The sequence below is a fragment of the Lethenteron reissneri genome, chromosome 72 (genome assembly GCF_015708825.2).
Source record: "Lethenteron reissneri isolate LAM-NWPU_2019-01 chromosome 72, ASM1570882v1, whole genome shotgun sequence".
Taxonomy (NCBI): domain Eukaryota; kingdom Metazoa; phylum Chordata; class Hyperoartia; order Petromyzontiformes; family Petromyzontidae; genus Lethenteron; species Lethenteron reissneri.
The window spans coordinates 6,166,730-6,181,075 of NC_083850.1; the positions used below are offsets into that span (position 1 = coordinate 6,166,730).

General features: G+C 43.8%; 1 protein-coding gene across 1 annotated transcript in view; it reads left to right on the forward strand.

Moving 5' to 3' along the window:
* Window positions 1-10,803: 10,803 nt before the first annotated feature.
* LOC133361351 (zinc finger protein 91-like) overlaps window positions 10,804-14,346 on the forward strand; it is a gene marked incomplete at its 3' end in the record, with an annotated part of 52,789 nt that continues 49,246 nt past the window's right edge. The window contains exons 1-2 of the mRNA XM_061580281.1: window positions 10,804-10,845; window positions 12,901-13,479. Of these exons, the coding sequence (XP_061436265.1) occupies window positions 10,804-10,845; window positions 12,901-13,479 (621 nt within the window). The remainder of the gene's footprint in view (window positions 10,846-12,900; window positions 13,480-14,346) is intronic.

Sequence of the window (14,346 nt, forward strand, 5' to 3'; positions counted from 1 at the left end):
AGAGATGGCTGGATGTAATGGAGTGGCTCGAGGATCAAACCGAGAGCTCGGGGTGACTGAAATATAATGTTGCATGCGGTTATACCTATTAAGCTGTCTTGAGTACTTTTGTGTGTAATTCTGACCCTTTAGATTGAGAGTTTCTTGACGTGCAGGTGGTGATTTTTGATGTTGTCGGATTACTTGGTGAAGTGGTGTGATGAGCACTGGTTGTGAGATGGTTCAATTTCGGACAATATTGTAGTGTTTAAGTCTTCCTGTTGAGCTAAAGTTGGAATGCATCTGTAGTTAGATCTTTACTCAACATTTTAAACGTTCTTTTCAAGTTTAAAGCTTTTTTTGGATGGTAATAATCGACTTTAGGATGTACGTTGGTGACGCGTTCGTTGGATATATGGCCTTGACTTCAACATAGAAACACAGTGAACAAATGTGGTGAACTAATAAGGACATCATGGGGAATGATACATTAACGCTTTGGTATTCCTGGAACGGAAATAGTTTGCATTTTACTGTAACTGTTTGAACATAGGACATAATACATATTCGGTTGGAGTTTTAACATAAAAATGATTGCAGATTAATAAAATCGTATTTTAACAAATGTTTGTTCATTTATTTCTCATGTTCATAGAATAAACGTGTTTTAAGCGAGTTTCAGGTGGAGGATCTTCGTCACGCAAATCTGCCCTTAACCGGCAACGTCTTGGCTGTCTTTTTTATTAACATGTGCTCACCAGGCTGCGTTGTTTCGCGCTAGATTGGCGATCAGCATAGCGTCCAACCTCATCAATTTCCCTCTCGAATTTGCATTGAGCCCTGCGCATTAACATATAACGTCGATTCGATCACATTGTAATTATAATACAACCAAAGTGTTATTCTAATACTTTAATCCCATCCTAATCCTGCACCTTCCGTTTCGCATATCCGACCCCCGATACGAATGTCCAAATAACGTCCATACATACATACGAGCATCGTGTGATTCTAATATGGCCACATTATGATTCTAATCATTATTTTGTGATTCTAATACCACTCTCCAACATATGGTGTTCTAAACTATAACACTAGTTTATAGTGTTATTTTCACAGCATTATAATGCATTGTTCATAGTTTATAGGTGATATTTTTCACAACTTTAGAATAATTATAATAGACAAAAAAGAGTTATTAAAATAACTTTAATCCGATCCTGCACCTTCAGTTTCACATATCTTCTATATTCAAGCACAGTAAACGCTAATACGACCATAATGTTATTCAAATATTTTTAATGCGGTAATCCCATTTATTCAAAATAAGCGCACAATTACACACTAAGATGCACTTACATATTCATGCATGAAGCACAATTGTCACATTACCCTTCGGTATGTTAAAAGACATGCGGATTGTGCCTTCAAAAATTAACAATCGAATGCAAATATCCTGAAAGACAAAGGATTGGATCCTAGGGGTGGGGAGTTATAAGGCGGCTCAGAAGCAGAGCTCAATGCCATTTCGAGAGGGAACTTGATGAGGTTGGACGCTCGACTCGTCGCTCTGCTGATCGCCCTTCAACCGCGAGACAACGCAGCCTGGCGAGCACAATTGCTGTGTCGACAGTTAGGCGACTTTGCATCTCGAGAGTTCGTGGCGACATCTTCAGACGGGTTCCAGACTTCGATATACCGTGAATCTATAAGTAAGTGTCTATTTTCGCGATTAAACTCTTAAACGTGTTCGTCGTCAAATAAGCGAGATTTGTTTGCGTCTCGGTTAGACGCGAGTGTCGTTCTTGTTTTAGCAGTTAACAAAATCCAAAACTCAACGCTAAACATCCTTGCGGCCGATAGCGTACTTTTGACTCAACAACACCGCTGCTGATGCTACGCTCACATGGAGCAGAGACGCTCTCCACAGCCCCACACACACGGAGGCAAGAAGCAATTCAATTGCTTTGTGTGTGGGAAATCCTTTTCACGGCCATCACATCTTCAGAGACACCAGAGAACACACACGGGCGAGAAGCAATTCCTGTGCCCTGTGTGTGGGAAGACATTTGCACAATCGACAACTCTTCAAACTCATCAGAGAACGCACACGGGCGAGAAGCCATTCTTGTGCCATGTGTGTGGGAAGACATTTGCAAAGTCATCACATCTTCAGCGTCACCAGAGAACGCACACGGGCGAGAAGCCATTCCTGTGCCCTGTGTGTGGGGAGGCATTTTCACAGTCATCAAACATGAACAGGCATCAGAAGGTCCACAATGATAGGAAACTGAAATCAAAAGCTGAAATTCAAGGTGCTGCAATGAGTCCTGAAGATAATTCCACCTTCGATCCCATGCAGTTGGATCCCGAGAGATGGCTGGATGTAATGGAGTGGCTCGAGGATCAAACCGAGAGCTCCCGGTGAATGAAATATAATGTTGCATTTAGTTATACCTATTAAGCCGCCTTGAGTACTTTTGTGTGTAATTCTGACCCTTTAGTTTTACAGTTTGTTTGAGAGTTTCTTGACGTGCAGGTGGTGATTTTTGATTTTGTCGGATTTAAGTCTTCCTGTTGAGCTAAAGTTGGAATGCATATGCAGTTAGATCTTTACTCAACATTTTAAACGGGTTTTTTTTCAAGTATAAAGCTTTTTTTGGATGGTAATAATCTGCTTTGGTATGTACATTGATGACGCGTTCGTTGGATATATGGCCTTGACTTCAACATAGACGAACAGTGAACAAACGTGGTGAACTAATAAGGACATCATGGGGAATGATACTTTAACGCTTTGGTATTCCTGGAACGGATATGGTTTGCATTGTACTGTAACTGTTTTAACATAGAACATAATATATATTCGGTTTTAGATTTAACGTCAATTTTTTTGTAGATTAATAAAAACGTATTTTAACAAATGTTTGTCCGTTTATTTATTTTACAATGTTCATAGCAAAAACGTGTTTTAAGCGAGTTTTAGGTGGAGGATCTTCGTCACACAAATCTGCCCTTAACCGGCAGCATCTTGGATGTCTCCCCATTAACATGTGTCCCTGGAGGGGAAAGGTCCCCATTATAAACGATAACAAAAATAATTAAAATACTATAATCTATTAACTAGTTTCATCATTTATAACACCAAAAACAGAGGTACGGTATTATTAGTTTTGAACAAAATTAACGGAGGTTCGTGATTATAATCGCATAATAATAATTCTAATCGCACTGTGATAATGTTAGAATCACACTATGCCCATATGCATGTTAAGTGATTGCGAACCGGGGGTAGGATTTGCAAGATTTGAATCTCATTACAATTATTATTGAAGCACCCCGGGCCTCAGGGGCTAGCAAACTGTGGGCGCCACAACACATTCCCTTTGGAGTACGGTTTCCGTTGCCAAGCACCCCACCACGTCGGACACACCACACGTGGGCTGTACAGGACATGGGGATGAGCTGTCCGGGTGGGGATGGACATAAGTCTTGAGGCGCGATGGGTGGACGATCCAACGGAGACGCCCTATCTACATTCGTTACACACTTAGGCCGTTTCACCTCTATGACTTCAGCTGTATCACTATTAACGAGAACACTCAACATTAAACGACTATAGACTGGTTTTAGAATTCATACCACCATAAACGGAGGTACGGTATTCAAATCTCATTAGAAGTATTATAATCGCACTCTGCTCATATGTATGTAAAGCGAACGTTCCATCGAACCGGGGGTTGGATATGTGAACTGTGAGGGGTGCAGGGTTAGAATCGAATTCAAATTCCTAGAATAACAATATTGTCGTATTAGAATTTTACTGTGCTTGACTGTATGTTACGTGTAAATGCAAATTGTTAGTCGTAAATGCGAGGCAGGGGTTAAGAGGTGCATGTTTAATCCAGTGTTAACGTTTATTTTAGCATCATATTTAAAGACAATATTGGTAATAAAAATTATTCTGGACATGGCACGTGCCTTGTTCGTCTCGATCAACCAAAATTAGTAGAATGTCGGTCATAAAGGAGTGCGAGTTCTTTCATGAGTAGTATTCGCTGAGCCCCCAGACACTAACCTACACACAGTTATTGTTACTTAATTCTCAGCTCAGACATGATCATCGCATTCATTTCCAAAGATGTGTGGGGTCCCGCGATAGCAGGGCCTGGCTACAAATAGCCGAGCAGCAGAAACAGCAGAATCAGAAGTAGTTGCGTCGCCCTCAAAATGTGTTGTTGCTGCTGTTATTGTTGCTGCTGTAGTTACTTCTGTTGCTGTTATGTATTGGGTGGTGGCTCATTTACTCATCACCACCCATAATCATCAGCATCAACACCCATTATCATCACCAATCATCATTATCACTATCAACTCACCATCACCAACCATCGTCACCACCACCACCCAATCATCACAACCAACATTCATCATAACCATCACCAATCATCCATCATCATCAACACCCATAATCACAACAACCCATCATGATCACCACCCATAACCATCACCACCCATCATCATAACCTAACCAATCATTACCACCACCCATCATCATCACTACCACCCATCATAATCACTACACATTATCATCACCAACCATCATCATTACCACCCTTCATAATCACCACCCATCATCATCATCACCACCATCCATTATCAAGAAACATCATCATCACCACCCATCATAAATAAACAAACACAAACAGCTCCAAACATAGATATGTAACCTGACACAGACATAGATAACAGACACACACAAATAAACAATCTCATTAACAACTAAATTATAAAAAGCCCTAATTACCACTGCCAGGATAGGTGCACACAGACAAATCCTTTACACAATAATAATTTACATGGAACTCAATGCACACTTAGTACAACCACCTCACTCACTTAAATATAACTACAGATCAATAACTATAATACAAACCTGAATTTAAAAGTAAATAAACCAATGGGATTGTGTTTATACGCTTGAAATGTAATTAATGAAATGCAAGTTAATAATTCCAATTAAACAAAAAATAACTACGAACAAATATGAAGCCTGAGACCTAGGTATATGCCAGGCCTGATGGCCAGGCATCGCTTCAGTCCTCGCCGCAGTAACGGCGACATCAAAGACAGCACAAAGCGAGGGGGCAAATGTTTAATGTCGAACAGAGGGCTCTGCTGTTTCCGGTGACGCACACCACCCGCACTGCACCACGTGGTGCGCCCGCCAAGCGCGTGGGGGCGGAGCCTCGCTGTAGTGACGTCACCTCTGTTACGTCATAGCCACGCCTCCACCCGCAGTCGAGAGGAATGCGCACGAGTGAGCAGCAGCAGAAGAAGCCTTTGCAGAGCGAATCCTCAACGAGGTGAGCGTCCCTGTTGACGATGTGTGTTGTTTATTTTTATTGCACGTTTTGACTACAAACTAAAGCTTCATTATTTTTGTGTATGTTGGTATTTGGATTTTCTGCAACCAAATTAGGACTATTAGGTTACTTGGCATGCTCTGATATGTTGCTGTTACTGTCATTGTTTAGACCTAAAACAAGTCAACATTTAAAACGTTCATAACTAACCTGTTTAAATCTCATATAATATGATTAACATGTCTATAATGATTGTGTTTTGATTGCCTGCATAATTGTGCCCTGCATTACATGTATTGAATGTTATCCAACACGGGGGAGGAGTTTGCCTTTTAGTTCAGACCCTAGCTGCTGCCATAGACGTCTCCTATCTGTGATGTCACAGCCACATGGGCGGTATCACTGACATCACGTGACCTACGACGTCATTCTCGGGTTATAACAAATGATTTACGTATGGTCATTTGACCCCAATGACCTACAAGACATAGGGAGGCCTTTATCAAGCAGTCGATTAATACAAATGGACTGTGCATCAACATGCTTGTCTGGATTAGAGGTTAAACATCACGGTTATGTCTGGCGATTATGTTTAATGCAATAGGCAGTTGGAATAAAGATGTTCGCATGGGTGCATGAGTGAGTGATCTGACGCACGCGTGAGTGGGCAAACAAGCGAGTGAGTGGGCTTGTAAAACAAACGGCACGAAAGTGATTTGATTGGTACAGCGAGTGGTCAAATATGTAATAATTGAGAGGATGAGTGAATCAAAAGGTTGCTAAATCTTAGCGTTTTTACAACCTCTCTAGGCCGTCCAACATCAAACAGAAACTACTGCTTCCCAACAACATGGACAGACAACGCAAGTGGGCTGACATCTTGGAGGACTATGATGGTAAGTCTCAGTTACCTGCATCACGTGGCTTTTATGCAACGGAGGCAGCTCCCTGATTAATTATTTTTAGTGGACGTGGCTTGGTGGTGATGGGAAGAGGTAAACGGTCAAGGGTAGCAGACAGCATGGATTTAGAACTGAGTTTCAGCCATATTGGTTTAAATTGGGGTCTCAACTTTATTAAATTGATGATCTCAACATGCTTACAAAAATATGACTTGTAAAGTTTTACTGCCATGTGACTAATGTTTCTCAACAGCAGGGTATGTTATGTGTTAAGAGGTAATTACAAGAATCTCAGAATTAGTTGTGTGAATATCCACGTGCTTCGTTCTCTAATACATTACTCGTCCTTTGAATTAATTTTGTTTTCCGTAGCCCGGGAGTCATGGCGCCAGTCGACCACGTGGGGGGACATTATGGATGAAGTGGACCCTTTCTCAGGCCAAAGCTATGAAAATCGTTCCCCAAAGGTGTGTATGGGGTCTATGGGAGTCAAACACCACATTTTCTCCACACTCCCACACCATTGCACCAAAACATCACTACACTTCACATCACCACACCATCTCTTCACATCACCTTTCTCATCACACTACACCACCACCAACTCAATACAATATACTCTTAGGTTTTTTCGGTAAAGTCACGTATGTGACTCTTTCTTAGGTTTTTTCGGTAAAGTCACATATGTGAGTATGAATCCTTGCAGTCACGAAAGCTTCAATTCGAGATTCAATACAATATCATAGAGCCTCATAAAGCGTCAATACCATCACAAGGCACCGTCTCTCCAGAACATTCCACAATTTCACCTCTCCGTATAACAACACCATGTCCCAACACCATCACTCCATCTCTCCACCATCACGTCATGCCATATCCCACTCGTGCAGGCAAATGAAGTCGCCATTCATTACCAATGAAGACAGAATGATATCATGCAATCTCATGAATTATGTCTGTGAGCTGATTGGAAGTTGCCATTCCAGTTACCCATTATGGGTGCTGCAATAAAATGTGTCCAGATTATGGGCATCCAGATCTTTACAATAGAACATTCTGTGGAAACTATTGCCCGTGATGATTGTTGCCAACAATCGCCATGAAATCGTTGTAGACTATCACTGCATTAAGTGCGTGTATTGAATTTGTGAGAATATGAGGATGTAACATGTATTTTGATAACATTAGGTGATGGTGTATATTCATACGTTTGCTATCATTTTTGCATGAGTTAATGTGCATTATTGCATCCTACATAGATGTGCCAGTATGCATTTTTGTTTGTCTATGTGCCCGTCCATGTTTGTGTGCCTGCGAGAATGGATTGTGTCCTGAGTGCGCATGTCTGAATGGTCATGTGCTTATCTTCGCGTGAACAGAGGAGCATTGGGGAGGTGAAGAACTTCAGTGGAGTGAAGCGTCTCCAGGAGGACAAGCGCTTTGCGAAGGAGAAATGCACATTGGAAGAGAAGCGCCCCAATGAGGTGAAGCGCCTCGCCAAGGTGAAGCACCAAACGGAGCAGAAGTGCCTTCAAAACAAAATCCTCAACGACGTGAAACGCGTCATGGAAAAGCGCCTCCTTGAAGAAACGCGCTTCATGGAGGAGAAGCGCCTTCGCGAGGTGAAGCGTCTCAAGGAGAAGCATCTGGAGGAAGAGAAGCGCCTCATAGATGTGAAGCGGGTCAAGGAAGAGAAGCGCCTCATGGAGGAGAAGCGGGTGGAAGAAGAGAAGCGCCTTGTCGAGAAGCAGCGCCTCATTGAGGTGCAGCGGGTCGAGGAAGAGAAGCACCTCATGGAGGAGAATCGCCTCTTTGAGGTGAAGCGTCTCATAGAGCTGAAGCGTCTCGAGAAGAAGAAGAAGCGTCTTGAGGAAAGGCGCTTTCGCAAGGTGAAGCTCCTCGAGGAGAAATGTCTCATGCAGGAGAAGCGCCTCGTTGAGGTGAAGCGTCAAGAGGAGGAGGAGCACTTGATGGAGGAGAAGCGTCTTGTGGAGCAAAAGCGCCTCGAGGAGGAGCAGCGCCTCGCCAAGATCGAGCGACAATGGCTCCAGACCGCTACCACCAGCAGCAGCACCACTACCACTGACACCACCACCACCGCCACCACCGCTACCGCCGCCGCCACCACCACCACCGCCGCCACCACCACCACCACCACGTCCTCCAATCCTGTGTGGGGCCCAATAGCTACGAGCTTTGGAGAAGAGGGCTTCCAAAAAGATAAAGCAAACTCCGGAGTCGCTGAGCCACGGTAAACCACTCTGCGTGTGCGTCCTGTGTGTTTATTTTTGTTATTTATTGCCATGCTTCTCACGCAGCATCAGCCTTACTCGGTCTCAAGACTTTTTTCAGGAGGATCCTGCCAAGTTTGCTCGCATTTTTCAAGAAAGTTGATACTGTTTGCGATCCAAATTGAACAATTTGCATTGCTTGTGTGGGTTTAGTAACAGGGAGAAAGCTGCAGAACATTCCCAGAACAGGTGGCTGCACAATCCACACGGAGAATGTGGCCAAACGTGGAAATCAAACCCAGGTCAATGTTGCTGTGATGCACAGGTGCTCAAGCCCTGTCGCGCTCTCAAAATTCACAGACACTGCAAACCCCACGTGTACATTCTACTATACTGTGGACATATTTTTCATAACTGGTTTCTTGGTTAGACCACATAACAAAGTGGGCATATCTTCACCATGTAACCCTCCATCCACCTTCAGATTTTCGCTGTCTATCGCCTGTTTCTAGGCCAGCTGCCAATTCGCCTTGTAATGCACAGCGACAGCTACCACTGAGAGGGGTGTCCAATTTAAAACGCGATGAGATGAGAGATGCGAGAGGCTCATCGCATGCAATGCACTCTGAGATGCCTTTGACGTCAAGGGAGGTGGCTCTCTCGACCACAAATCACTGACGGACACTTTTTTTAAATCGTGGATGTGTTGAAGCGACCAAATTTTCGTGCACTCATTCTTCACCATTACAGTTCAGATCTTGCTTCCCGCCCTGGCTATTATTGCTGCTGCATTGACCACACAGATCCACACCCATTCCGTCACAGTGGACGTTCAGGATCTCTATCGATGCCATTTGAAATGCTTAGGACATTATGTGCAAGGGGTCAATTAGAATATACATATAGAATATGTTCAATCTAGATTTGAAGTTTTAGTGACTACAGGGATCCATATTCTTTGGTTATATCGGTAAATTCACGTAGGTATGAAATAAAATGAATTAAATTAAATCACGACGTTTCGATGGCCATGTCGTTATTGCAAGAACGTTTCTTGCTGTGGTTTTCCCACCTGATGATGATTGCTTGTGTTACAATCGAAACGTTGTGATTTAATTTATTTTATTTTATACCTACATGACTTTACCGAAAGAACCAAAAAAATGTCACTTCAAATTATTCAGCTAAATTTGCACAGCAACGCCACCCACTACTGTGATACTATAGCAGTCTGTGTGAGACACAGCTACACCTATCTCAAGGATAGCCTGGCGCCATGAGAATGACAGCACCAATACTAAGCACACTCACTGGCCATGTCGTTATTGCTGTTTCTATTCAGCTCGAATTAATCCGCCACACATTCCACCCACGGACGATGGGGAGATGGCGATGTCTGCCGTAGCAGCAAGGTGGAACGGTGTCGTGTTTGACAGACAACCATCAGTTTTACCATGTCTAGTGGTGGTCTCCCTGTTACAGGTTGAGTCACAAACCGCACCTCTCCATAACAAAGGCTCAGCCTTTGATATGCAGTCTATTCTTAGTCTTAAGCCTCACCTTACCATATTAATAAAAGTATGCGGCCCTTGCACCACCACCTTCTCCAACCATTATATAAACGAAGTGGCAGCTTCTGCAATCTCTCATTTACCTGATACAGCTGTCGTGGCTGTGACGGTACCACCTGAAGACGGAAGCTTGTGTTGCCTCCGAAACGTCGTGATTTTTATTTTTTATTTTATTTTACTTTTTAATGTTTTTTACCTACGTGACTTCACCGAAAAAACCCAAGAATATGAATCACTGCAGTCACGAAAGCTTCAAATCTAGAACGGTGTCGTGTTGTCTCTTCACAGATCTGAGCCAGCTCAGCCCTCCTCCTCACTCGTCCAGGCTTTTGAAGTGAAGACAGAGGTTGTGGAGAAGGAGACGAAGGAAGAGGTGAAGGAGATGATGGAGGATGAGGTAGAGACAGAGGAGAAATCGGAGGAAGAGAAGGCAAAGGAGGACGAGATTGTGATGGTGACAATGGAGGAGAACACGGAGGGAGAGGAGAAAGACAATACAGAGATGGAGGACAAGGAGACAACAAAGGATGAACAGATGGTCGAGGTGGAGGACATGGAGACGACGGACAAAGGGGAAACAATGGTGGTGGAGGAGGAAGAGAAGACGGTGGTGGAGATGGTGGTGCTGGAAGTTGAGGAGGAGATGAAGGAGGAAGAGATGGTGCTAGCGGAGGAGAAGAAGATGGAGAAGATGGAGGTGGCGCAGGAAGAGGAGGAGGTAGAGGAGATGGTGGTGGAGGATGAAGAAGAGGGGATGGAGGAGGATGAGATGGAGGAGAAGATGGAAGAGGTGCAGGTGGAGATGCACGAAAAGAAGAGGAAGCGAGGGGGCCTCGCTCGCGTGGCGAGAGCGATCGCCTCACTCCTCCGCCGCGTGCTGCTTTGTGGTGGCAGGTCCACCGCCCAGTAGGGGTGGTGGCGGTGGTCGTGCATCGGTGCCGACCGTGACCACTATCACCACACTACCCACCCACCCCGTGATACTCGCTACACACACCACACGGTTCCCCAGAGAGACGTTGCAACGTTCAGGTCCAGAATACCGAAGTATACCGGGAATCACCTGTAATTAAAAACACGTAAATTGATAACACTATAAACAACATTAAACGACAAAAAAAAGCTACCAACTGGTTAATTGTCCGTTCAATCGAACCGACGGTCGGATATGTGAACTGTGGGGGTCGAGGGTAAGAATGGCATTCAAATTTTAGAATGACAATTTGGTCGTTTTAGCAAATTACTGTACTTGAATGTATGTTATGTGCAAATGCAAATTGTTAGTCGTAAATGCGAGGGAGGGGTTAAGAGGTGCACGTTTAATCCAGTGTTAACATTTATTTTAGCATCATATTTAAGGACACTGTTGTTGATAAGAATTCGTCTGGACATGTTATGTGCCTTGTTCTACTCGATCAACCAAAATTAGTACAATGTCGGTCACACAGGAGTGTGATTTCATTCATGAGTAGTATTCACAGAGCCCCGATGACACTAACCTACCTAAAGTTATGGTTAAAAAAGTAATCTTGAGTGACTTAATTCTGAGCTCAGACATGATCATCGCAATCATTTCCAAAGACGTGTGGGGTCCTGCGAGAGCAGGTCTCGACTACAAACAGCTGGGCAGCAGAATCGGAAGTAGCTGCGTTGCCCTCGAAATGTGATGTTGCTGCTGTTGTTGCTGCTGTAGTTGCTTCTGTTGCTGTAATAATCGCAGAGAGGTGGTGTTCCGTGATGGGATGACGCCTTTGATTAAAGCCTCTGTTCAAACTCACCCGATTGACGCCCTTGATCGTCGCATTTTATCAACTCTGATATTGTAGACTCTCACATGTTAAGCTCTATCATAGTGAAACATAATATTATAACCTATGAACTACAACCTATCCATTGTAAAGCTGTAAAAGAATATTACCTATTGGGTTTCACTCCCTCGTCGAGAAGGCCGCTCTCTTCCTTTTCTAAAGTTACATGCTAATTTCTCTGCATTCACTTTAAATCGAGGACAACGTTTTTCCATTTATTCAAAATAAGCGCACAATTACACACTGAGATGCACTTACATATTCATGCATGAAGTACAATGGGCACATTACCCTTCGGTATGTTAATAGACATGCGGATTGTACCTTCCAAAATTAACAATCGAATGCAAATATCCTGAAAGACAAAGGATTGGATCCTAGGGGGGGAGTTATAAGGCGGCTCAGAAGCAGAGCTCAATGCCATTTCGAGAGAGAACTTGATGAGGTTGGACGCTCGACTCGTCGCTCTGCTGATCGCCCTTCAACCGCGAGACAACGCAGCCTGGCGAGCACAATTGCTGTGTCGACAGTTAGGCGACTTTGCGTCGGGAGAGTTCGTGGCGACATCTTCAGACGGGTTCCAGACATCGATATACCGTGAATCTCCAAGTAAGTGTCTATTTTCGCGGAACGTGTTCGTCGTCAAATTAGCGGGATTTTTTGCGTTTCGGTTAGACGCGAGTGTCGTTCTTGTTTTAGCAGTTAACAAAATCTAAAACTCAACGCTAAACATCCTTGCGGCCGATAGCGTACTTTTGACTCGATAACAGCGCTACTGTTACTACGCTCACATGGAGCAGAGACGCTCTCCACAGCCCCACGTCCACGGAGGCAAGAAGTCCTACAATTGCCCTGTGTGTGGGAAGACATTTGCACATTCATCACATCTTCAGAGTCACCAGAGAACACACACGGGCGAGAAGCCGTTCCTGTGCCCTGTGTGTGGGAAGACATTTGCACAGTCATCACATCTTCAGAGTCACCAGAGAACACACACGGGCGAGAAGCCGTTTCTGTGCTCTGTGTGTGGGAAGACATTTGCACACTCATCACATCTTCAGAGTCACCAGAGAATACACACCGGCGAGAAGCCATTCCTGTGCCCTGTGTGTGGAAAGGCATTTGCACACTCGTCAACTTGTCAAGACCATCAGAGAACACATACGGGCAAGAAGCCATTCAATTGCTCTGTATGTGGGAAGACATTTTCACGGCCATCAGATCTTCAGATTCACCAGAGAACACACACGGGCGATAAGCCATTCCTGTGCCCTTTGTGTGGGAAGACATTTGCACACTCGTCAACTCTTCAAAACCATCAGAGAACACACACGGGTGAGAAGACGTTCTTGTGCCCTGTGTGTGGGAAGACATTTGCACACTCATCAACTCTTCAAACTCACCAGAGAACACACACCGGTGAGAAGCCGTTCTTGTGCCCTGTGTGTGGGAAGACATTTGCACAATCATCAAATCTTCAAGCTCATGAGAAAACACACACGGGCGAGAAGCCATTCCTGTGCTCTGTGTGTGGGAAGACATTTTCACACCCATCAAATCTTCAAGCTCATGAGAAAACACACACGGGCCAGAAGCCATTCTTGTGCTCTGTGTGTGGGAAGGCATTTGCACGGTCATCAACCATGAACAAGCATCAGAAGGTCCACAATGATAGGAAACTGAAATCAAAAGCTGAAATTCAAGGTGCTGCAATGAGTCCTGAAGATAATTCCACCTTCGATCCCATGCAGTTGGATCCCGAGAGATGGCTGGATGTAATGGAGTGGCTCGAGAGTCAACCAGAGAGCTCGGGGTGACTGACAAAATATTATGTCATGTGGTTATACCTTTTAATCCGTATCGAGTACTTTTGTGTATAATTTTGACCATTTTTGTTTTACAGTTTTTGTGAGAGTTTAATGACGTGCACAGTGGTAGTTTGTAATGTTATCGGATTACTTGCCGATGTGGTGTGATGAGCACTGGTTGTGAGAGGGTTCAATTGTAGTCGTTAAGTGTTCCTGTTGAGCTAAAGTTGGAATGCGTATGATGGTACATCTTTACTCAACATTTTTAACGGGTTCTTTTTCAAGTATATAGCTTTTTTTGATTGGTATTAATCGACTTTAGATAGCCGGTTTTCAGGATGTACATTGATGACGCGTTCGTTGGATATATGGCCTTGACTTCAACATAGACCCACAGTGAACACATGTGGTGAACTAATAAGGAAATCATGGGGAATGAAACTTTTACGCTTTGGTATTCCTGGAACGAAATGGTTTGCATTCTACTGGAAATGTGTGAACATAGGACGTAATAAATATTGCCTTCGACTTTTGACGTAAAATTATTGCAAATGAATAAAAACGTATTTTTAACAAATGTTTGTCAGTTCTTTATTTTATAATGTTCCTAGCAAAAACATGTTCAGAGAATTTCAGGTGGAGGATCTCCGTCACACAAGTGTGTCCTTAACCGGCAGCATC